The sequence below is a fragment of the Melospiza georgiana genome, chromosome 14 (assembly GCF_028018845.1).
Source record: "Melospiza georgiana isolate bMelGeo1 chromosome 14, bMelGeo1.pri, whole genome shotgun sequence".
Classification (NCBI taxonomy): Eukaryota; Metazoa; Chordata; class Aves; order Passeriformes; family Passerellidae; genus Melospiza; species Melospiza georgiana.
This window is the reverse complement of record NC_080443.1, coordinates 15,177,285-15,201,418: the sequence shown is the minus strand read 5'-3', so window position 1 is coordinate 15,201,418 and position 24,134 is coordinate 15,177,285. Positions and strand designations below refer to the sequence as shown.

Below are 24,134 nucleotides of genomic sequence, written 5' to 3'. Positions count from 1 at the left end.
ATCTCTGCTGTCCCCAGATCAGCCAGGCCATCGAGGAGGTGCACAGCACCAACCGCGAGCTGCTGCGCAAGTACCGGCGGGAGCTGCAGCTCCGCAAGAAGTGTCACAACGAGCTGGTGCGGCTCAAAGGTGTGCGGGGTGTGGGGCCCCTGAGGTGGGACAGCAGGGACACAGGAGCGTCCCCATGAAGTGGCTGGGTTGGCTGCAGCTTGCTCCAGCCCACCCCATGATGGCTGACTCCCTGCTTCTCTCCTCCAAGGAAACATCCGTGTTTTCGGGAGAGTCCGCCCCATCACAAAAGAGGACGGGGAGGGCCCTGAGGCAGCCAACGCTGTGACCTTTGATGCTGATGATGACGCTGTCCTGCACCTCCTGCACAAGGGGAAGCAGGTGTCCTTTGAGTTGGACAAGGTCTTCCCCCCACAAGCATCCCAGGAGGAGGTGGGTGCTACTGTCCACTGCTAGTGTGAGGAGGGGAGGCAGCCACCTTTTCCTCACTCTCCCCTGTCTCCCCCAGGTGTTTCAGGAGGTTCAAGCCCTGGTCACCTCCTGCATTGATGGCTACAATGTCTGTATCTTTGCCTATGGGCAGACAGGAGCAGGAAAAACCTACACAATGGAGGTGAGTTTGCTTGGCTTTGTTTCCATTTTCTTCCTCAGCTTCCCACCCTGCAGTGCTCAGTCTCCATCACCAGGCTGGTGACCAGCTCAGACCTGGTGTGCACCACTGATGGTCACTGCTGCTCCACAACATCCCCCTGGGCTTTGCTTCTGCTCAGAAAAAATACAGAATGGAATGCCAAAGGGTGTTTTTCCCCTGTTTGTCACCTCAATCCTTCAGGGGACTGCAGCAAACCCAGGGATCAACCAGCGGGCCCTGCAGCTGCTCTTCTCCGAGGTGCGGGGCAAGGCGGCCGACTGGGACTACACCATCACCGTCAGCGCCGCCGAGATCTACAACGAGGCACTCAGGTACGGGATGGGCAAGAAGCTTATGGACATCACCCCATGCTGCTCTCCCCCACATCCCTCTACCCTTTCCTCGGCCTCACAGCTTGTCCCAGGGCACTGCATTTGGCCCTGCAAGGCTTTATTTTTAATTTATTTGGTGCACGCTGCCCTTCCCATGAGCTCCATCGCTTGCACAGGCTCCCAGCTGTGCCATCACTCCCACTCTCTGACCCTGATGCAGCGGTGGGGGCATCTCTTTCTCCCCCCTTTCCCTGCCCACGGACCCTATATTTAGGAATTTGTAACTGGGAGCTGAAAGCATGAGAAATATTTTCCTTCCTAGTCCAGCCACAGGAGGGGAGGAGCCTAGGTTCTCATCCATGAGAATAACCAGGAGCAGGGATGGGAGCGGGGTCTGAGCTGGGTGAGAGGAGGCACATGGGAGCCAAGAGAGTTGAGGTCTATAAATAGGATGTGCAGAGATGGCTGCTCTGGCAGTGCTGGCACGCAGCCCTGAGCCAGGAATGGATGCTAGCACTCCCTTGGGATGGGAATGATAACAAGTGCCCCTTTGCCCAGGGACTTGCTGGGGAAGGAGCCGCAGGAGAAGCTGGAGATCAAGCTGTGCCCTGATGGCAGCGGGCAGCTCTACGTGCCGGGGCTCACCGAGTTCAGGGTGCAGAGCGTGGAGGACATCAACAAGGTGTGGGGACATGGGGGCAGCGGGCACAGGGGGGTGGCAGCGGGGGTGCAGTGAACTGGGGAGGGGTCTTTGGTGTGTGACTCCTGGATTTGGGAGCATTTCTGAAGCCATGGGGAGCAACAGACACCAAAATAGGTCCCTGGGTGTGATGTGAGGGTCACTGTCCCATGGGATGAGCCACAGGGGGTTAAAAATAAAAGCGTGGGGCCCAGAGAGTTCCTGAGGGATTAGTGGGGTGCGGCTGTCACCGCAGTGCCCTGCCTGTCACCCCTGCCTTTGGTGCAGCACCCAGGCTGAGACCTGACAGTGTGACCTGATGGATCAAGCACCCCATGGGGGCTGATCTCAGGTTACATCCCTGGATCACAGGGGATTTGTGGTGGGACTGAGGCAGGTTGGCCTCACCCTCTCAACTCCCCGGGCTCCCTCAGGTCTTCGAGTTTGGCCACATCAAGCGGGTGACAGAGTGCACCAACCTGAACGAGCACAGCTCTCGCTCCCACGCTCTCCTCATCGTCACCGTCCGCGGCCTGGACCGCAGCACAGGGCTCCGCACCACAGGTGGGTGTCACAGCAAACCCTCACTGAGGCGCCTGGGCTGTGCCATCCCGGGCTGTGCAGGGCTGGGTGCTGACGCTGGGGTTTGTCTGTGTGCCCGCAGGGAAGCTGAACTTGGTGGACCTGGCGGGCTCGGAGCGGGTCGGGCGGTCGGGCGCGGAGGGCAGCCGGCTCCGCGAGGCGCAGCACATCAACAAGTCCCTGTCAGCCCTGGGCGATGTCATCTACGCCCTGCGCTCCCGCCAGGGCCACGTGCCCTTCCGCAACTCCAAACTCACCTACCTGCTGCAGGACTCGCTCAGCGGTGACAGCAAGACCCTCATGATGGTGCAGGTAGGGGCTGGGCACCGGTGCCTGTATCCCCACAGCCAGTCACTGATTTCTGAGCCCCTTCTCGCCCCGGTGCTGAGGCAGATGGGAGGGAGGCTGGAATCAGGGAATGGGGCTCACTCATGGGTGAGCAGTCTGCAATCATGGTGCCAGTGGCAGCTCTCTCCCTGTCTCTGCACTCATTCCTTAGACAAGGCCAAGGAATGGGGAATTAACTCGGAGGTCCATGATCCTGCCCTCCCTGCCTGCACGTGGGTGCTATCCCTATGGGCAGTATTATACAATCTCTTAATATATTGTCATCTCCCCATCCCTGCTCTTTCTGAGAGGATTTTAAGCTCTGGTAGCTTCTCCAGCCCTGCCCTGTGACCCCCCACTCCCAGCTGCTGGCACCCACACTGAGCCCCCCAGGGGGGGCTGCCTGAGCCCCTGCACCTGCCGCAGCTATTCCCGGCTGCTCCTCGCACGGGGGCAGTTGGTGACAGGGAATCCAGCTGGCTCAGACACCAGGGATGGATGGGGCTAGCCTGGGAGGGGCAGGTTAATAATAGCATCTCACCGGCCAGCAGCAGCAGGTTTTCTAGGGGGGAGCCCCCAGGGTGCACAGGCAGCTGCCAGGGTGACTTTGTGCTTCTCCTCCCTGAGCACAGGTCTCCCCTGCCGAGAAGAACACCAGCGAGACGCTGTGCTCCCTGAAGTTTGCTGAGAGGGTTCGCTCTGTGGAGCTGGGTCCTGTCTCCCGCAAGGCTGAGCTGGGCTCCTGGCCCAGCCAGGAGCACCTGGAGGTACTCAAGACACTGCTGGTGTCCTTCACCCTCACCCCAGGGATCCCCCCTGTTTTGCCCCCACACGTGGTCCCCAGAGCTGTTGGATGTCCCCGTAGAGCCACCCCCATTGGGGACAATCACCTGGTGGGATGCAGGTTGTCCCCAAACTGCAGTGTCCAGCCAATGCTGCCACCTTGGCTGTTCCAAGCCCTGTTTTGCAGCAGCCCCGTGGTACCCCCTGAGAACATTTGGACACCACTACCCAGGCATGCACTATCTGCCTGCGAGCCCATCCCCATTCCTTCCCTCTTGGCCTGGCTGACCCTGGGGCTGTGTCCCCTCTCCTCCCAGGGTGACTCGCCGGGTTCCTCAGCACCAGCAGGCCGGGGCCACGCATCCCCCAGCCCAGGGCATCTCTCCAGTCGCTCTGCCTCCATCCGCAGGAAGCTCCACACCTCAGGTGGGTGGTGGGACACCTTGAGAGCCCAGACAGGGTCCCTCTGTGCCCTGAGGCTCCAGCCAACAGCCCATGGCGAAGCCTGCAATGGGGAGTGAGCAGCTCTGTAGTCAGCTCATTAGTTAATAGCTAATTAGCCATGGTTAGCACTTCCCCAAGAGTGCCCTGGTTCAAAGGCACTGTGATGGCTATGTGGGGGTAAGGGGAGGGCAATGCCAGCAGGCTGAACCTCTTTCCCTTCGATTTCAGCCTGACTTAGGGGCAGCTGTGGCTGCCAGGTGAGTGCCTGCGGCCGGTGCTGGTGGAGGGCTCTGCTTTCACCCCGCTCCCCATGCAGGGCAGGGCTGCTGGACTGTGCAGGGATGTTCTGGGAATGCTTGTGGCACCACCTCCTGCTACAATGCCACCAGACAGGCCTGGGGCACTGGTGGCTGTGCCCCTGCCTGCTGTAAGCCATGCATCTCTCCCCTCAGGGAAGCTGAGGCCAATCCCCCTGTGATGAGTGCCAGCCATGGCATCCAACCTGCTGCAGGACCCAGCCCCTCACAGTGACACAGAGACGGCTGCTGGAAGACATGAAGGCTTTGGTGCTGTTCCCTTGGCCACCAGGACCCATGACCAGAGGGTGATGGCACCTCTCACCATTAGCAGCACAGGGTCAGGGTCTCCCAGCAGCCATGGCCCCCTCTCAGGGTAGGGGACAGTGGTGCTGGGCAGAGATCTGCCCCCTCGATGCTCAGCTCTGTGAGTTTATTTTTGCTGGACAGATGTTTTTAGCTGGAGCAGGGAGCAGCTGGGTGCTCCCTCCATCTCTCCAGCTTTGCTTTTACAATGAGATCTAGCTGGAAGGGGTGCACAGAGCCAGACCAGTTCCTGGCCCTGCCTCTCCCACTGCCACAGGGCCATCCTGGCCACAGCTCCTGCAAGACTGCATCTGGGCAGCTGCCCAATGTCTTTCAGAGCAGCACTTCCTCCAAGTTAAACTACAAAAAATCCCAGCAGCTCTCTTCCCTGTGAGTTTCTCAAGCCCTGTTGTTGCATGAAGGCCCCCGGTGCTGTGCATGAGCCGAGCTGCTGTTCCTGTTGGTGCCAGTGCTGCCAGGGCCCACGCTGGCTGCCTGTGGTACCTGGCACCAGGGGCAATGGAGCAGTCTCAAATGAAGCTATTGTAAAGTTATTTACCAGTTGTCTTGTCAAGAGAGATCACAGTGTGGTCGAGACGAAAGTGTTTGAAATATTTATACCTGTTTACATGGTCTTGGAATGGAAAAGTAGTGGAAAACAAACAAAAAGACCCCAAACCTCCAGTCCAAAAGCCTCTTGGCTTATGTATGGGGATGGTGGTTGGCAGGGGCATGGGAGGGGATGACACTGCCCTTGGACCTCTCAAGAGCCACCTGTGGGTACATTTCCTCCTGCTGCAAGCCCCTGCTGGATGCACTGATGGCTCTTTCCACCACTCTCTCCTCTCGCGCTTCCACGGCGTATTCTATTTAAAAACAAAAAAGGGAAAAATAAATTTAGCCTTTTGTAAGATTAGATGTTTCTATGTATTTTAATAATTAAAAAATACCCTGCTGTTTTTTAACAAAACTTATTTTAAATAAACTCTTAAACACAGCACAGGAGGACTGGCTTTTTCTTGAACTCTGCTTGAGGAGGGATGGGTGCTTCTTCCCTTCTGCCAGCATCTCCCAAGCCCCTCCCATTCTTCTCCTTGCAGCTGCCCCCAGGGCCAGCATGGCAGCACAGTCCCCACCCCATTTTGCAGCTAGCAGCTCCTGCAATTAGTGGGAGAGCGGTGGTTAAATCCAAAGTGAGTCCCAATGTGCCCATGTCGTGCTCCACCTTGTACTGCCCCACATCCCAGCAATAGGCTGGTGGCTGGCAGGGCCTTTTCACACCCCATGGGGGTCCAGGCATGGGATTATCACCAGATAAAGCAGGAAGCAGCTGCAGAGCAGGAGGACACAGACCCTGTGAGTGTCCTGGTGCTGGAGCAGGCAGCACTCACCGTCAGTCCTGCGGTGGCTCAGTGCCAGGGCCTCTTGCTGTACTTTTGGAGCCACCTCCTCCAGAGGCATGGAGCAGAGCAGGCACTCCCCTTTGTTCCCAAAAATTGTTTGGATGAAGCATCAGCAGTATGGGGACTGGCTTTAGCTTTCCTGATGGCCCCACTCCACCTCCCCAGAACAGCCTTCCAAAGACACTCCCTGGCTCAGAGCTCATGGCCACTCAGCCCAGATCCACTGGAGAGGGAGATCTGTGTGCAGCCAGGGAGAAGGATGAGCCCCAAATGATGACACTGCTCCTTGGGCTGAGAACAACCCAGCAGAGTGAAACTGCCCCCGGGATTTCCACAAGCCACTGGCAAGTGCTGGCTCTCCTGTTGTTCACCACAGCCTCCCAGCAGGAAGGGTGAGAATGGTCAGCTTCCTCTGGGACAGGCAGGGAACACAGCCCTGCTTTTCCTGGGCACTCCCAGCCAGGAGCCATGCCAAGGTGAAGAGCACTTCAAGAGATTCAGGCATTTAACACAACTTTAAAAAAAAATTACAAATATTTTAATAAAATTCATTATAAGTTACAGATTCCTGGAGAACAGGCTCCAGTGTATAAAATGGGAGACAGGCTGGGAAGAGCAGGGAAAGCACCAAGAGGAACCTCTTTCCCCAGAGGAAAGAAGAAAGAGGGACAGAAAGGTTCTGACAGACATTTATTGGGGGAAAAAAACCAAAAACAAACCTCTAAGAATGGTCCAGTGGATGTAGAAAGACATAACTCAGTCCATGTCCCTCTGTTCCTCCACCCTTCCAAATCCTCACCCCCAAAGGCAAGCACATACGACGAGTCCTGTTTAAGTCACATGTTTTAACAGGTCCAAGGACAGTCTGAAGACACTGCTCCTCTGCAGCCCTGGGTGCCAGCAGGGATGGCTGAGAAGCCAAGAGAAAATCTCTTGGTTCAGGTCCTTGAGATGCACCAGCACAGTGGCACAGTGTCCTTGCCCATGTCAGATGAAGCCAAAGGGTCTGGTCCCCCCTGGCAGTTGAAGTCCCTTCTGTATGGAGAAGGCATCACCCCACAGCAGGCGTTTGTGGGGCGGTGCCTGCAGTCCTCAGCAGCTGCACAGCGAGAGCAGGGCCCTGACCCACAGGGCCAGGCAGCAAGAACCGACAGCACAAGCAGGAAGGAGGGGTGACAGCAGGCTCAGAGCCCTCCTGCAGGGACAGGCCAGCACACAGAGCAGCCCACAGCTGGATGCTGAGATGAAGAGCTGAAATGAAGCAGCTTCCCTACAGGGCTCTGTGGGGCCCTGCACCCGCCAGGGCCCCTCCCACAGCACACACATCTCTCCACTGGGGTCCTCCATCCAGCCCCTAAGGCACCAGGGCTGGCTGGGCGACCAGGCAGGCAGATTGCACCTCCCTACCGTGCTGGAGAGGGGCAGGGGAAAGGACGGACACACGGAGAGATCTGAAATCCAGCCAGACCATGAGCAGGGGAAGCTTGGCCACCTGTATTTGTACATGAGGAGGTGGTGGCTGCTAGTCCAGGACAGCCATGAGGAGCAGCAGTTCCCGAAAGGCACTACCATGGCGGCCGCTGAGCCCAGACTTGTTCTTGACAACGTTGCTGATGTTTTTCAGCTGCTTGTAGCACAACTTGCATTTGTGAAGCCTGGAAAAAAAAAATGACAGCAGACACAGCATGAATCCCTAGCTGCCTGACATGTGGCAGTTCCTGCAGTGCCAGAGAGGCAACTCAAGCAGGAGAGAAAAGCCCTGAAAATGGCCTGGAAAGGCTGAAATATGAGCACAGCTCTGCAAAAACACCAGGCATTCAGCACACATCCTGATGAGACAGGAGAACAGCATCCACATAAGGGCTCTTTCAGCCCTCTTCCCCCTTTGGCAGTACAGTCAAGGGAAAAAGAAAGTGCTGTTTTCCAAAAGCTAATTCCCAGAGAGGAGCTATCCTGTGAATGAACTCAAAATCCAGGGCCTGGCTACCAAATCACATTTCTTGTGAAGCAGAGGGGAAAGCCACAGGGCGGTTTTACTCTCAATACTTTGTTTAGGTATGACTCAATGCACAGAGGCAAAGGGAAAGGCAGTCCTTTTCCTCTGAGCACAAGGGATTGGTGCTTGCAGACAAAGGGAAGGCATGTCCAGTCTGGAATCAGAGCCCTGATGGCAAGGGCAAAGCTCACCCAAGAGAAAAGCTGGTGCCAGGAGGGAGCAAAAGCAGTGTGTGCCTCACCTTTCCTCTCTGCTGATGTCCACTCCAACAGAAGGTGGTGCAGCGAGGATGTCTGTGATGAGTGGCAGGAATCTCTGGAGAATGAGTTTCAGGGAGGTGCAGCCAGTCTGCACGTAACTGAAAAACAGAGAATTGGGTCCCCTTGAATGTCATTCCTGTCCCCCAGCACACAGCCCCCAACCAGCTTCATTCCACCACCTGTAACCAGGGAAGGAGAGCAACAGCCAAGTACCAACAACACATCTGAGTTCCAAAGCTCTCACAAAGCAAGTCTGTTCCAAAGGTCCTGGCACATAACCTACCCAAGGGCAACCTCTCTGCTCAAGGGCAGAGATGTCCTGCCAAGGGAACCTGGCAGGAACCTCTCTCCCAGAAGAAAGGAAGAGCAGAAAGTGCATCCTAAGACAGGCTGTAATTTTTCCCCCTACAGATGAGTCCCCAGGGCTGTTGCAGGACTTCATTCCTCGTCCCAGGCTGACAGCTTCACTCCCAGCAGTGTGCAAAGCCCATTTGTTTTACATGACCCTCCTGGCTGCCAGAGCTGTCTTAAACCAAAATCTAGGACAAATCCCACCATCCTGCTCTTCCTGCTCATGCATACTTTCTGTATCTTTTCCCACACACACCTGGCAACTCCATCATTCTTTTACAGGTGTCATATCAGCATGAGACTGTATCTACAGTGATTTCTCAGGATTTTCCTTCAGGTACAAAATACCCAGCACAGCTCCCTTATCACTACCTACACCCTGTCCCTCATGCACACCATGTTCTTGAGGCCTCACCTTTCATATTTACTTTGGAGTAGTTTTTCTATCTGTGGCAGGACTATGGTACACAAATCCAGCTTCCAGAGAGACCTGAAAGGAAAAGGATATATCCTGAGACTGGAGAGAGGCTTTACAAAGCCAAGCTGACATAAGTAAGACTTCCTGGCAAATGCCCAGACAGACACACTCAGGTTCAGACAGCAAGTTCACTGACTCCCCCTCGTGAGAGAAAGTGGCAGGTTCGGATATATTTCTTTGACTCTAAGCAGAATCACTTTATGAAGCCCCAAGACTTTGATTTTCCTTGGCCTCAAATAACTCCAGCAGTTACTGCCACTGCAGGCTTGCAGAAGTGACTACAAACACATCATTTTCACACTGCCATGGCCTACTGGACATAGGGCAGATACAAGGCAACTCCCAGCCAGGCAGCCCTTGCACATCCCAGGGGCTGACCCCATCCAGGACTCACGCTTTTTGGTTGACAATATTCAAGAGATCCACGACAACAGACAGATCATTGATTGCCACTGCAGAGTCCAGAGAGTTCTGAGAGAAAAGGGGAAGAAAAAGCCATCTATTGCAGAGGTCAAACTGGTTAGGCTAATGCAAATTAGTATCTAGTGCTGCTTTTCCAAAACAAGGTAGAGGAAACATGAAATTGGCCAGGGAAGAGAACTCTCTCATGGGAAAGTCTTTGCCATGTGTGTTTCTTTGTGACCATCCAGCTGCAGCACTCTGTGGTGCATCCCTGGGGACAAAAGCTGTGAGACCCTGTGTTTTGTATGAGGCAGAGCCAGCCCCAGAGAAGCAGAGAGAGCTGCTCAGGAGCCTCAGGCACGTCCCCATGCTTGCCTTGATGTCACTGGTGCTCCAGACGGCGCGCACGGCGTCCAGGTTCTTGTGGCGGCTGGTGAGCACCACACACATGGTCTCGTGGCCTTTCCTGATCTGGGACATGGCCTCCTCATCCACCAGCTCCGTCTGGCTTTGGTTCTTCACAGCCTGCAAGTACAGACACCACAAACAGAGCAGGGTGGGAGCATTCTCTGGCCTAGGTGAGAGCCAATTTTGGTGCAGAGATTGTCAGTGAATACTGACTTCCTTGCAGATGGTTGTAAAAGCCTTTTGAAATGGAAATGCTCAATTTGTTCCAATTTCAGTTACTTCTTTCCTATTTCTACTACATCAATCACAAACATGTTTAAAGCTTTGGAAAAATTCTCAAAAAAGGTGAATTTAAAGTAAGTTTTCAAAACCAGTATGTTTTAATGAAGAAATGTTTTCACACAAACCCAATTTTTTTAATGTGAAACACTTGCCTGGGAACTGCAAGTTTTATCACAAAGCATAAATCTTACAGAATTCATTAGACTCTCAATTTGCTTCCTGCCCAAGCCATGACAGAACCACTAATTCCTTTACTCACATTTAGATTTTGACACCATCAGGATGCTCTGGTCTTTCCCCCTTTTCAGGACAAGGGAATACCCTCCCCAAGAGAGACCAAGAAGCCTCCAAGATGCAAGAGGCAGAGATTCCTGTGAAATTATTATGTACATGTAATGGCAGACATCAATTTTTTAAATGAACCACTGTCTCACCCCTTGTTCTCTGCTTTGCTAAGAGCAGGGCTCAACTCTTCTGTGTTCTTACCTATCACAATGGGGCACCCCATTTCTGATGCCACCCAACACAGACATTGGCAGGAAAACATTGTCCAGAGACACTTACTGGGAGAAAGTCAGAGGCTTTCAGGCCAATGGGCTCATTCCTGGCTGCAGGAATCACTGATGGCTCTGTTCTGCTCAAAGAAGTTGAGGAGGGATTCGGTGGCCTCTGGACTGGATCGGGCTGCAGGAGAAATTGGGATAAAAGCTCTGGCAAGAACAGTTTGGCCCTATTCTGATGACCTTTATTTCTGACCTGCTTTCTTCTCACAGCAGGGCCCTAACACAGAAGCAGTCTGCAGATTGCTAGCATAATTTAAGAGGCAATAAAGTGACTCTCAGGTACACACCACAATGTAATTAAGGTTTGTAAAGAACACGAAGATGCCCCAGCAGAAGTGCCAAGTGCTGTTATTGTTATCTGAAATTAGGGCAATGGGCTGTGGCCAGCCTGAAGGCTAAGGGAGAATTCTAAAGAAGCCAGTAAAATGAATACTGGCCCATCAGCTGCTTGCACTTTTGGCAACAAAACAGTCTCTGTTCAAGCACTGGTAGAAACCTGGCACTTGATTCTCTGAGTGCCCCAATTCTGAGATGCAAGGAGAAGAACCACTGCAAGCACAAGTAGCAAACAAACAACAGAGACTGTCAGAGGCTTGGCCTTAGTTTCACTGCTAAGGCAAGACACTTGGCAGCACAAAGCCTGGAGCTGCACTTTTACTGCCCTGCAGTGAAGGGATCAGCCTGAGCAGAAATCACAAATTCTCCAGCTCTGCACATCCCTCACAGAGCACACAGAACGTACGAGCTCCTGCTTTGGCAGCGAGGTCTGGACATCCACAGCTTGGCTGGGCTTCACTGCTTCCTTTGCAGTTCCAGGCTCTACCAAGAGGGAGAGAAGTGGGAAAGCAGAAACTGATTGTTACTTTCAAGAGTTGAGAGTAAAGGTTCTGTTTAGCTATACTACAAGGAATAATTTCTGCCTTCAGGCAGCTCTCCCTCTTTTGAGGGCCATTATCCCATCCCCACCCAGGGGTCACTTCCACACTCACCATCCTCAGGAGGGGCAGGAAAGGGCTCAGTTCGAGGAGGAGTTCGACCTACAGAAAAAGATTTAAATAATAAACAAATGAAGGAGCATCCAAGGCTACAGATAAGTGGTAAGTCAACCTTGGAGCAGAGAAATCTCCAATAATTCCACACATGAGGGTAATCAGTGACACAACAAGCAGAGTTATCTCTTTTGGACCTTGACACTATTGTTGAGTTTAGCTAAAAGCTTTCAGCCTTCATGGATAGAAGGGACAAAACTGACCCCTGTGGTTCACTGCTGCTGCAGAGGTGTGAAGCATGAGACAAGGCACAATCACAACAAATGACATTAGGCAAAATCCACCTCCTGTTATTGATTTATATAAATAAATAAAAATAATGCAATGAATTCCTCAGAAAGAGTATCTCATTTTTATCATTTCCATAAAAATGAGATACAGACACTGCACAATGCTCCTAAACAACAGTCGTTGCTTTAACAAAACATTTTGTCTTTCCTTCTTTAAGGAAGACTGCTGATTTTGATACACATATCAAAATTCTAAGCTAACAACATTCCCTTAACACTCTAATCAGAATAGGAAGGCAGCACATTTACAATGAAACTCTGGATTCTGAGCCAGGCTTCAAACAGACATTACTGTACCCTAGTAAAGGTGCCTTCTTTAAGTCATTCACCAACATGATCTGGCATCAGTGTCCCAGCACAGACTATTAAAGAAAAGCTTTCTAAACTCTCCAGTCACAGGTGAAGCCTCTGTCACAGTAAGCCAGGTCAGCTCTATAGAATCACTTTAGCACCCTAACCTCAAACCCAAACACTACTCAAAAGCACTATAAACCCTGGTACTGACAGATTGCATTCTTGGGCTGGAAGATCTCTTTGTAATCCTCCTGGTTCTGGATCTCAGCCTTTGATTCCTTCTCATCCCGGTCATCTTCACTGCTGGGACTGTGCCTCTCACTCTCTGAGTTGTGCTTCACTCTGCTGTGGAAAAAGAGCTGTTGTCAGGGGAAGCCATATTGTCAGAGAGAGAGAGAGAGAAAACACTGAGTGCCTGGGACATTTCCTTAAAGTCTGGAAACTCAACAAGCCAGCAGACTGCCTCACCTCTGTGGCTTGCTGCAGCTCGTGGAGGGCCTGTCATAGATGCGGCGAAGGGAGGACCCTGTGGGGGTAGGTGGCACAAGAGGCTGGTCGTCCCTGATCAACCCTTGAGGAACAGAATCTGACTTTGGGACTCTGTTGAGATCCACAACGAAGGAAGAGACTGTGCTTTGTGCAAAGGAAACTCCTATCTGCAGAGGCAAAAGATCAAGATAATTCACCAAGGAGCGGGTGCACACCAGCCCTTTTGAGATCAGGCACGATGGAGTGACCCTGAGCAACTGTGCTTGAGGACTGCTCAATTCAGTGCTGTGGATTTTTCAACCTGAAGTTGCCAGCAATTTTGAAAGGCTTGGACAAAACTTTTGCCAAGCATAGCTTCTAAATACTAGTCAAACTAAGCTCCAGCTCTTTCCTCCAGAAGCCAGAGACACAAAGTGGAGCACAAGGCACACAGCCTTTGGGCATGCTGCAAGCCCTGACACAAGCTTACAGGTCTGAAGGCCTGCAAGGAGGCAGCAGGATTTTATCTTGTGTTTCACAGCTGCCTAACCCTGCCTCAGGAGCAGTGGCTTACCAGCTGGTTGTTGCTGATAGACAAGTCAGCTACTTTTCCCCAGTTGACCAAGACCACATCAAAACAGCGCTCTGGCTCCCAGCCGTACACTCGCAGCGAGTCCTGGAAGCCACTGTACAAGCAGCAGCCATCAGGGCTGAAGAGCACACACCTGGGAGGAAGGCAGGAGGAGAATCAGGCAGAGCATTCCCACCCTGCTCAGTCGCTGTGGATTTCTGACTACACTGAACACCTTCAGTTTTGCTCCTAACAATGAATCTTTCAACGTGGTGTTCACCTGTGCAGTATCTCCAGCAGCCCAAACTTCTCCCCAGTAAAGTTTCTCTCTGAGGAAACACCCCCTTCACCCCACCTTTAGTCTCTGCCCAGCACATTTCAGTAGGAACTTAATGTACCTGACAGGAGTGGCCTCCTCTTCAATACAGCTCACAACTTGAAACTTCTCCAAGTCCCAGAACCGAACAGTCCTGTACACACAACACAACAAAATTCATTGCTCATCGTTCTAGAAATGACAGGAGGATCCAGATTATAAACAAAACACTAACAGAATGACTTTTGCTGTTGTGCACATACAGTGAGCCTACACAGAAGGCTGGTCTAGCTAAGATCCATGAATCCAGACAGAGATACTTAGAGGCTCTAGACACAGACAGGCATTTAGAGCCAGCCCAGAGCTAAGAGAACACCCTGCCAGCTGAGCAGGGCTGCCTGCTGCTCACACAGGATGTCAGCTGGATTTGTGAGAGGCTTGGGGCTACACATTGGTTTCTAGTGTGGCAGAAGGTGCCATCAATTTTGGATGAGAAGGGAAGATCTCCATGTTCTGCCCATCACAGATGCCATGTCCTGCTGTCTAGATGTCTGGCTCTTGCAATGGCAGGATTGAATTGAGTGACATTCCTCTTGACATGCCCTTCTTACAAGGAAGGGCATCAGGAAACGGAACAGACATATACATTTCCCTTCTTTCTCCCTCCCCTTGTGTACCTGTCAGAGCTGCCAGAAGCCAGAAGGTACTCATTGGGATGGAATTCAACAACGTTTACTGGGCCAGTGTGTCCTGTAAACTCAAACATCAACTTCCCAGCAGTCAGATCCCACAGCTGAAAGGAGGAAAGAACAGAGACTCTTGAAGAGATTAAATGCTAGAGATTTCCAATACACCTCGGATTTCCTTCTACTGGCAACCTTCTAACACTTCCCCCTCCAAGAACAGACCCAAGTCTGTCAAAGAAGGCAATAATCAGGGAAAGAGTACCCTCCAAATCATTTAAGGCTTTGTTTTGTTTGGGTTTTTTTTTGCATTATCTTTTATTTTCCACATAACTTGTCCCCTAGAAGTTTCTGGTTTATATTTAGAGACTGAGACAAAATATAGCAGTTCCATCTGTCCCCACAGACTGTATCTCAAAAGTTAACAAACAAAAATCCAAAGCTCTGAATCCCTTAGCAATTCCTTCTTCCTGTGCTCTACTCTCCACTCGAAAATACCATGAAATAATTAATCAGTTAATTTCAAGTGAAACTGAAAATAAAATCAGTCCTTCATCTCCATTCCTCCACACTCCATGTGAAACAACTGAAGTCACTATTTCAGTCAACACCTTCCAGATCTCCTCCTCTTGCTCTGCTCAGTCCTGACAGCAATTTTCAGACTGATAATCACATGTAATGTGTATAACACAAACAGAGCCAGAAATTAGTCTGGTGAAGCAATGTGCTGTGGACAACTCATTTGACAATGTTTACTGAGGCCAACATTCAGGTATCACAACTCTATTACCATCAAAACATTAATTTTTCTATGCATAGTCTCTCCCAATGTGTCTGCTAGATAAGGGCATTTCAACCCATGCAGCTCTTCCATGGCTGTTGGGAGCCATCAGACAGGATACCCGTAAGAAAACCAATCTCTGCAAACCTACAGGGCTCAGCCAGCAGCCAAATGAACTCAGGGCATTTATGAGTGAGTGCTGGTAATGCCTGGAAAAAAGACAATCCCAGCATTCCCATGTGCCACAAGCACATAAGGAAGGTGTCACAATAAATTACCTTTACAGTGTGATCATCAGCAGCAGAGGCCACCCATTTCCCATCGGGGCTGAAGCGGAGACACCGAACTGCTTCTGTGTGACCCTGAAATGAGGAAAGCCAACAATATTCTGGCTTTTGTCTTTCAATCCTATACAATGTAATAACCCCAAACCAATTAAGTGTTTTACAGAGCTCAAAGCTTGCAGAACACAACACTGTACTCAAGACACTACACCCAGCCACATTAAATGTGTGTAATCTCTCTCACTTAGTCATTTATGCCATCAGTTTAAGCATGGTAAATACAGATCTGGCTTCACTAATAAGAATCAGTTCTAAATTATGATTTACACATGGTCAGATAGAAGTGCTGTGACACAGTCTCTGGTTTCTACATGAAATTAATATACAGCAAGTTCTTCAGATAGAAAAAGGTCCCAAAAACAGAACCATCTCAGTGCAGTGGTAATACCATTAAGAATATAAAGAAACCCTCACAGATGTTCTCCACTGAAGCCATCCACACTATAGCACATGATACCCATTGATATCCTATAATACCCACTTCATATTCCCATTTAGCTTGCAGAGGCCTGCTGAGGTTTGCCAGGCCACTTCACAAATCACACAGATTTATTTTCATGCTGGAAAACCAGGAAGTTCATTGTACATGATCACATTTAGGTTTGCTCACAAGTCCTCAAAATAAATATTTCTCCCCTCTTTGCCAAACCTAATGAAATATTTTACCTTGAATGTGAAGATACAGCCTTTTCTTCTTACATCCCAGAGCTACAAGGAAGAAAAGCAAACAAATTGTATGTTTAGAGCAGTATGTTGGGAGCTCAAGGGTCCTGCCAGAACAAGGGATCTCTGTGTCACCAAGCTAACAGATACTGCAGAATGAATGGGCTGCTGAAGCCCTGTAGGCCCTAGGGGTATTTTCTAACTCCCCAAGTGACAATCACTCCTGGAAGGTATCCCCTACTACAGCAGCTCAGCTCTGACAGTCAAACACAGTCTGAGGAAGCAGCTACAATCCACAGCAAGCAGGACATCTGTGCTTGCTGACAACAGGCACCTTACTCAGAGCCACATTCCACAGCAGAGGAGTCACATTCATGAGCTGGCTGTGAAAATACACACACAGATTTCACAAGCACTCACAAACACACCTGCCCACACACGGAAATGATGATGGGCAGCATCCACCAACAGCTTGACACAAAACATGTTCTGGCACTCTTCAAAACAAAGACACTGCAAGTAGAGAGGGAAATCTCTGGTGGAAGCTGGGTTTTACCTTAATGTTGGTGTCCAAAGAGCCAGATGCCACAAAGCTTCCAAAAGGATGGAAATGAAGGCTGCAGATATTCGCTTTGTGACCTGGTAGGGTACGAAGAACTGGGAAAAGGAGAGACAGAGCAGAGAGAAGGAATAGGGGGAAAATATTTAATAGTTCATTTCCACAAGCCACCATGTGGAAGCCATACTATTCCCACCATTATTTTATTGAAATATACATTATTATTTTGTGGAAATGCCTCTGACTTTACCCCAGCAATGCAAAGAAACAGCAACAGAAAGCCCATGATCAATGAACTTAATGACAGTCCTGTCCTTAGGTATGGAAACTACAGGCAGAACTCCAAGTATCTCCATTCTGAAAATGAGGCAGCTGGCAGGCAGTGCATCTTTCCATTTGTTATATAGACAGCAAAATGGGCCAGAGGAGGAACAGTTTTGGCTGGGAAGTGAACTGAAACAGCCTTGACTGCCTGCAGCATTCACCTTGCAGTTATAAGTGAGACCCTTTCCCAGGACTCTGCACCCCATCCAGGCACCACCTCTTAGGGTCCAATATTCACCCTGGAGTCCTTCAACTGCCCCTTGCCAGAATCCCCACAAAGACAGGAAATGGATGCTTAGGGAGCAGGAGACAAAGAAACCATCAGTGTTTCAGCAAGTCATCAAGTAACACCCCTGTAATTCTGGAAACCAGCAAGGACCAGTAGAACTGGTACACCCTATCTCAGCAAGCAGTGACAAATGCAGAGCTCAACTCTAAGAAAAACTGCTCAGATAATAACAAGGGCAATCCCTCTCCCTCATCCCTCATCTGGAACAAGCTGATGATTCCCCTGGCAGAAATTAGCTCTTGAGCCAGAGCTGGGGTGGTCATTTGCACAGACACTGGCTCATAGGTCTTCTAATAAATGCAGCCAGATCAGCTACTCCCCATGGGCAGAGCCAAACTCTTCCATAACTGAGCTGATTCTAACTGTCTGAATGACATCAGTGCTTTCCATTATTGATGCTGCCTGTGGTTTGCCTCCTCAGCTCAGCCAGTGTAAGTCTATTTTCATTACACATCCCTTCTATGAACAAGTAGTAGTAACCCATAAGAAATATTCAGTCATTTTCTGGTATTCCTCCTGGAATGCACTCAAGTGATTTATGATACTTTTGCAAATTCATTGTAGGATTTGAGGAAAATGCAATAAATAAAGCATGACTCAACAGTGGCCTTTAAAGGATCAGAGCTTGATGAGTTCATAGCTTTCAGAGTTTATTAAAAATCAGGTCTTTGTCTATTTATATGGCCATGCAAGAGCAGGACAGCAGAAAATTTGCTAGATGAAAAAAGTTAGAATCTAAGAACAAGAAGACAACAAGCAGAGGATTCCTGCATTTGCGCAGAACCTAATAAACTTAAAATCTGGTTTGGGATCATTTTATTAAGGTTGACAATTCTAAGTTGAGACTCTGAATACAAATTCTGTATGCCTAGCTATTTATACATGCATGGAAACTGATCTGGAATTTAGATTTTGACACACTCAGGTCAAAACCATAGAAACTAGTTCCTCAGATCAGTGTCCCCAAAACATGCCCAGATTTCTGCTCAAGCATGAATACCCAGCTTTATAGGCTCAGTAGAAGGGCAAAAAAGAGATGCATATGAAGATGAAAGCAATGCCAGGCTCCTGTTCCTTCTTAAATCAGGAACCTTCTGGTTATAGGCATGAATCATAAGGATTCCACAAGAAGTGTGCATGACCAGAAGCACAAACCCATGGGCACATACCTTTGGCAGCTTCCAGGTCCCAGACTCGAATGGACCCTGAGCGGGACCCTGCCACAATGAGCTTCTCATTTGGGTTCACTTGCAGGCTCTCAATGGGGGTTGTGTGACCTGTCAAGCTCTGCAGAGAAAACCATCAGTGTCAGTGAGCAGCTGTCCTCAGGAACCACAGGAACCATGGCACTGTTCATAATCAAGGGGTAACTCTTTAGCCAGGAGCTGGGGCCACCTGGCTGTGCCATGATCCTTTTTCCTCAGCAGCCATCAGGGTGGCAGAGCTCTCTAAAACCCATCCCTGCACCCAGCACAGCACAGCACAGCTGTATTCCCACATTATCTTTGGAATCACTTGCTGGGGCACACTGACTAAGTTTTAAAGGATGCATCAACAGAGACACAGGTAGTTAAACATCAGGTGCAGGTGCTCAGACAAGGCTGACACGTTCTTACATCACACAAATTATGCTGTGGTAGCACAATGCCACTGTGTTTGCTCTAAATGGGTCATGTAAGTGTCATGAACCAGTTACAAAATCAAAGCAAGAGCTAAAGCAGGGCTACTTTGAAAACTTCACACAAGCACCAAGCCATAGGTTGCTGCCAGCAATGGATGTCACAGTGATAGCATGGTGCTAACACTGAAGTACTGACTTGAGGCATAAGGCAGTAATTCACATGAAGTTCCTTTCATCCTTGAGCACCTGAAAGCTTACAAATTACATCAGCATTTTAAAAAGGTCTATATTTCAGTAAAACACAAGAATATTTAAAACTAGCTCTAGAAAACAAATCCCACCATTGCAGACTTTCTGCTTGCCAACCTGCTTTAGTCCATCCTCAAATGTCTTTTTAAATAGCTGCACTAGCTCTGTGCCTCCCACACACATACAGAGGCTGGGAATGCCAGTTGGGAGCTGCCTGCTCTGATGGAGCTTTCTTAGGAATCCATGTGCAATTGAAATCCTTTACAAAATCCACAGTAGCAACAGCCATTACTGAGAACTAGAGCTCACACTTAAACCAAGTCCCAATATTACTTGAAAAGTTCCTCTTCTCCCTCTTTGCCAACACAAACATCCATAATCATTATAATAGAGACACTAAAAAGGAACTTCAGAGGACAACCCCAAAAATCAAGATTCTTTTGATATACAAGAATGGCACAAGCAGCTTCAGTTTGATGCTGCCTCTCAGAAACAGCAGCTCTGAGTGCCTGTGGTTCCAGACAGCACAGGAGAGGTGCAGCTCTGCCACCACAGAAAGGTACAGAGTTAGTCCTTCAACCTTCCTCTCTAGCAAGGCAATAGTTCAGTTTCAAACTGAATCACACCATCACCAAGGGCCTGAAAAGACACTGCTTAACTACACTATGCAAAAAGCACAGCCCTGCTAAAGGTGATCATTGACACACTTAATGAATGGAAAAATAAAGTGGACAAATTCTCCTTTTAGCCTTTTTGACCAGACTTTCCTTTTTTCTCACAAGGCTCACACTGGCTAGAACAATGCCTTTGATACCACAACATTATTGTGTTGTTAATTAAACAAAGGACAAGAGATGTGCTAAAGCTGGTTTTACACAACACCCACTCAAAGTGATTCAGGATAGATATCTGTTAAATATGTATTTATGGTGCTCTTTAGTGATCACTGCTGGGGTAACCCTACCCTTGCTAACCACTGCAACCAGAGTCACTCCTCCCCAGCCTGCAGCAAACTATTGTGGCAACCTTCATGGTGACAGTTAGGGACAGTGGCACAGGTGGGAATGCATCTGCTGTGACTGCAAACCCCAGGGTATAAAACTGGCCCCTGCAGCCTGCACTATAAAACTATCTGTTCTTTTACAAAACTCTTCCTTTAATTATTTGTAGCCTGGTAATATAATAAAGCACAGTATTTATTATGTGAGTAAGCACTGGTCCAGCTCAAGCATTCCCACAATGTCTCTAGAGCAGAGGTCTCACCAGGCACCCAGCTCTGTCCCTATCTTTAGCCAGAATCTGGTTACACAGCTTTGTGTTGGCAAACTCTATTCAAAAGTCCCACAGGCTCCACCCCAACAATCTTTCCCCTTATTCTCTACCCTCCAAACCTCAGAATTCATATTCCCACCCCCAAAAGCTGAGAACAGGCCTGTCCTTACCATGATGCAGTTGGGCTTGCTGACTGACCATATGTTGACCCGACAGTCGTCTCCTCCAGTGGCCAGCATCCGGCCTGAGCCCTTTCCCAAGACCACTGAGGACACATTGCTGCTGTGGGCCATGATCTCTTCTGCACAAAACAAAGCAAACACTCATTACAGATCAGTTATAAAAATTTTCATCCCTCCAAAAGGTCTAAAAAAAAAATTCTTTCTCCAGAAATACTTTCCAGTTTCCACTGGGCTAGCTGCAGCAGCTCACTGCTCAGATAAGAAGTCACACCATTATCTTGCTTTGAGCAGTCCTTCTTGGCTCTTCCTGCTGCACTGAAACATTTGCTGATCAAAGTTTCACAACTCCAGTGCTCACATGGCTCACAAAAAGCATCTTCTCTCACTTGCAGCAGCTCAGGAGCTTTTAAAGATTTGCTCAAGTGCAGCAAAGCACTTTACCTGCAGTAATGCACAGCAGCCAGAGGCATCTAGTGAAAGGTCCTCTAATCCTATTCTAGAGAGCAGCAGCAGACAGTCCAGCCTGAGAGGAACTGGCAGAGGAGCAGCAGCACAGTTTGTTACCTTACCCAGGAAAAAGCCAGACTCAGCAGTGGGAGAGGTGGAGCTCCCTTCCCTGAGCTTTGGCAGAGACTTTGCTACATCCCCACCAGGGAACACAGGCAAAACTGAGCACTGCAGGGCATGCAGCTGTGACAAAGGAGGGTGAATATCCATCCAAATGGGCAGAAAATAACAAATCTGATTGATGCTAAATGACTGCTAAAAAACTGGGAGCTGAGGGGAGGCTCTGACACTGCAACAAATGGAAACCTCATCATAAAGAAACCAATTTCAGGCAAAAAAGAAGCAAAATCAGCATATTTGCTTACACATCTCACAGTGGAATTTTAAATTCATTCAGAATTTTGTCAGGGGCTTTTGGCAGATGCATTTACCAATATCTTCATCTAACTGTTCTCTTCTTTGAAACATCACAGGATTTGCATTCCTAATAGTTATGAAACTGTAAAAATGGCTCTGAGTCTGTAAAAAAGCCAGGCAGCATCAATTCAGCTTCCACTCAGTGTTTTGCTGGGAGGAGCAAGGTGATCACTCCACATGCAACACTAATCCAAAATGGATTTTAGATGGCTGCAATAATAATTACAGGTACTTTGATCTCAGACTCTCAGGAGTGTTTTTCTGAAAGCAAAACTGCGCAACTTTCACTTGGGCTGGAGAAACACCTTTCAAATTACAAGGGTGACTGGATCATAAATTACATGTGAAGGGCAAATCTGAAAATACCCCTGCATTGTGTTGAAAGGCCAAACTTCCACATAAAACTGCTAAAACAAAGCCTGTATGGATACACAGACTATAAGGTAACCAAAAGTACAATCAGCATTACTAGACCAAGTCACTAGTTAAAATTGCAAGGACAGATGCTGAGCATTGCTGCTGAAATGAGTGTGTCAGCAGCTCCACTTCTTCCTGTCTTGATTTCCTTCTTAATAATATATTGGAAGTTTAAAAGTCATTGTGGAAGCATCCAACCCTCTGTTCCTAAAAGCCAGGTGATAAAATGATGTCTGCCTTGGGCAGAAAGGTTCATTTGCTCTCCCCCAAGTCCCTTAAACCCACAATTTTTTTTATTTAATGAAGTTCTTGTCACCAGCTATCACCTAGCAGCCCAGTAACACTCAACTCCTAGTTAGCATTGCTGAAATATCCCTAACACTCAGAATGCTTTTCCCTCTAAAGAGGATGCTAAGATGGGGCAGCAGCCAGCAAAAGTGAAGATCAAGAACCTCTGCACATCTATGGAAAATGGAGATGGACAGACTTCCAGCTCTTCCTGAAATTAGAGTTTCAGGGATGGGAAGATAACAGCAAACTGGCTTTCTGCTCAGAAACATAGAAAATTCCTAAGTCAGTAATCTCAGATGACTTAATGTGTTACCATCCAAGGACACTATTTCTGACAGCCACTTTCCAGAGCCCCTCACTGACTAAAGCAACTGATCACATCCTATTGCTTCTAAGCATTCCTCAATGAAATAACTCATCAGTGACCAGCCAGAAATTGACAGTCAGCAACTGTCTACTGCTCCTTCAGAGGAAGAATAATGGACATGAAGCCAGCACATTTTTACTGTCTCTTGCAAAGCAATTTCAAGAGGGTGGGAGACAGAGGCCCTGCAAAGATCACCTCATTTCTCCTGCAGCAGAGAGCTCAGTGAACCTTCTGTACAAGGGAGCACCAATGAAGGGAAACCCCTTACAGGCTAAGTTTGAGGCCTTCTCCCTGATGCCCCATCAAAACCTGGCTCTCAAGAGCAGTTTCTGCAGAATGACAGAATATTCTGAGTTGGAGGGGACCCACAAGGATCCAGTCCTACTCCTGCTTGTCCTTCACAGGACAATCCCCCTTTGCCTGAGAGCATTGGCCAAATGCAGGCTTGGTGCTCTAAGTACCTCCCTGCAGAGCCTGCTCCTGTTCCTGTGAAGGTGAAGAACTTTTTCCTAATATTCAACCTAAACATCCCCTGGCAGAGCTCCAGAGGCTCGCTCAGGTCCTTTCACCGGTCACAGACAGCAGAGACCGGAGCTGTCCCTCCAATACACTCAAGGAGAAGCTGCAGCTCATGATAAGCTCTGCCCTCACTCTCCTCCAGGCTGAACAAGTCAGGAGAGCTCAATCACTCCTTTGCATGGCTGCCCCTCTAGACCCTTCACCATAATCACAGCCCTTCTTTGGATGCTCTCCAAAAGCTTTATAATCTTTCTCAAACTGTGGTGCCTGCCCCCAGGACTCGAGGTGAGGCAGCACCAGCACAGAGCAGAGTGGGAGCATCACCTTCCTCAGCGCACCCCAGGGCACAGCCGGCCCTTTGGGCTACCAGAGCACACTGGTGACTCATTTTCAACTTGACATCGACCAGGAACCCCACATCCCTTTTTGTGGGGCTGCTGTCCAGCCTCTCATTCCCCGGTCTCTCTGTACATCCAGGGTTGTTTCCTGGCAGGTGCCCCATCCCTCACTGCCTCAGTTGTTCTTGTACTACAGCAGAGTCATGTGGGGTCAGACAGGCACTCAGCTCAGCACTGCAGAGCCTTTGAAAAAAGCACTGACAAGGCCACGCGATTCACTGTGCCGCTGTTTTCCAACAGGACTTCCAGGAGTTAAAAATCCCAGTCAGCAATGCAGAGAGAGGGCCGGGGCACCATCTGCAGGGCAGGGATGAGGCGGCTCCCACCCTTCCCCGCTCCCGGCCGGGGCGGCTCCCCCGCCCGCCACTCACGCAGCTTCCATGCCGTCTTCGTGGTGACGGCCACGGCCATGGCTCAGCGTGGCGCCTCTGGGGCGGGCAGCGCCTTCCTCCTCCCGGCGGGCTCCGCTCCGCTAGCGCGTCCTACGGCCGGGCCGTGCACCGGGGCTGCCGCGGCCGTCCGGCGGGCACTCAAACACGGTCACGGCGAGACTCTCCTGAGAGGCGGCGCGGCGGGGGACGAGGCCTCACCGCTGACGAACATCACGGGACGGGAGCGCCGGTGGGGGCTCGGGCGATCGCCTGGACGCTAGCGGCGGCGGGGCCCGGCAGTAGCGGACCGGGACCCCCTGGCCGCCCCCGCCCCGCAACCGGCCCTTCACAACAACCCCG

General features: G+C 49.8%; 2 protein-coding genes across 7 annotated transcripts in view; one reads left to right on the top strand and one right to left on the bottom strand.

Moving 5' to 3' along the window:
* The window catches only part of KIFC3 (kinesin family member C3), a 15,820-nt gene extending 10,431 nt beyond the window's left edge, over window positions 1-5,389 (top strand). For all 5 annotated transcript variants that reach the window (XM_058034342.1, XM_058034338.1, XM_058034339.1 and 2 more), the window contains exons 12-21: window positions 18-129; window positions 260-441; window positions 518-622; window positions 842-972; window positions 1,531-1,654; window positions 2,086-2,215; window positions 2,316-2,545; window positions 3,193-3,327; window positions 3,661-3,769; window positions 4,240-5,389. In XM_058034342.1, coding sequence (XP_057890325.1) covers window positions 18-129; window positions 260-441; window positions 518-622; window positions 842-972; window positions 1,531-1,654; window positions 2,086-2,215; window positions 2,316-2,545; window positions 3,193-3,327; window positions 3,661-3,769; window positions 4,240-4,265 — 1,284 coding nt within the window. In that variant the 3' untranslated portion in view covers window positions 4,266-5,389. The remainder of the gene's footprint in view (window positions 1-17; window positions 130-259; window positions 442-517; window positions 623-841; window positions 973-1,530; window positions 1,655-2,085; window positions 2,216-2,315; window positions 2,546-3,192; window positions 3,328-3,660; window positions 3,770-4,239) is intronic.
* KATNB1 (katanin regulatory subunit B1) lies at window positions 4,988-24,134 on the bottom strand. Of its 2 annotated transcripts, XM_058034345.1 has the most exons (20): window positions 23,775-24,133; window positions 20,476-20,606; window positions 18,333-18,450; window positions 16,548-16,648; window positions 15,995-16,036; window positions 15,263-15,346; window positions 14,198-14,313; window positions 13,603-13,674; window positions 13,208-13,358; window positions 12,634-12,821; window positions 12,377-12,510; window positions 11,522-11,569; window positions 11,275-11,351; window positions 10,534-10,653; window positions 9,655-9,804; window positions 9,272-9,348; window positions 8,815-8,889; window positions 8,030-8,146; window positions 6,512-7,447; window positions 4,988-5,255 (listed from the first exon to the last, which is right to left on the bottom strand). In XM_058034345.1, the coding sequence occupies exons 1-19, from the start codon at window positions 23,812-23,814 to the stop codon at window positions 7,315-7,317; spliced, it is 1,974 nt and encodes a 657-aa protein (XP_057890328.1). In that variant the 5' UTR covers window positions 23,815-24,133; the 3' UTR covers window positions 4,988-5,255; window positions 6,512-7,314. The 2 variants fall into 2 exon arrangements, with proteins under 2 accessions (XP_057890328.1, XP_057890329.1); XM_058034346.1 differs by lacking the exon at window positions 4,988-5,255 and having other exon boundaries at window positions 6,470-7,447; window positions 12,377-12,507; window positions 23,775-24,134.

Bases quoted from the DNA above. Each gene is read 5' to 3' on its own strand.
- KATNB1 (XM_058034345.1), bottom strand. From the start codon at position 23,814: ATGGCCGTGGCCGTCACCACGAAGACGGCATGGAAGCTGC. The intron at 16,649-18,332 runs GTATGTGCCCAT...TCCTTTTCCCAG, and splicing joins GGACCTGGAAGCTGCCAAAG to TTCTTCGTACCCTACCAGGT. The intron at 8,890-9,271 runs GTGAGTCCTGGA...TTTTCCTTTCAG, and splicing joins AATATTGTCAACCAAAAAGC to GTCTCTCTGGAAGCTGGATT.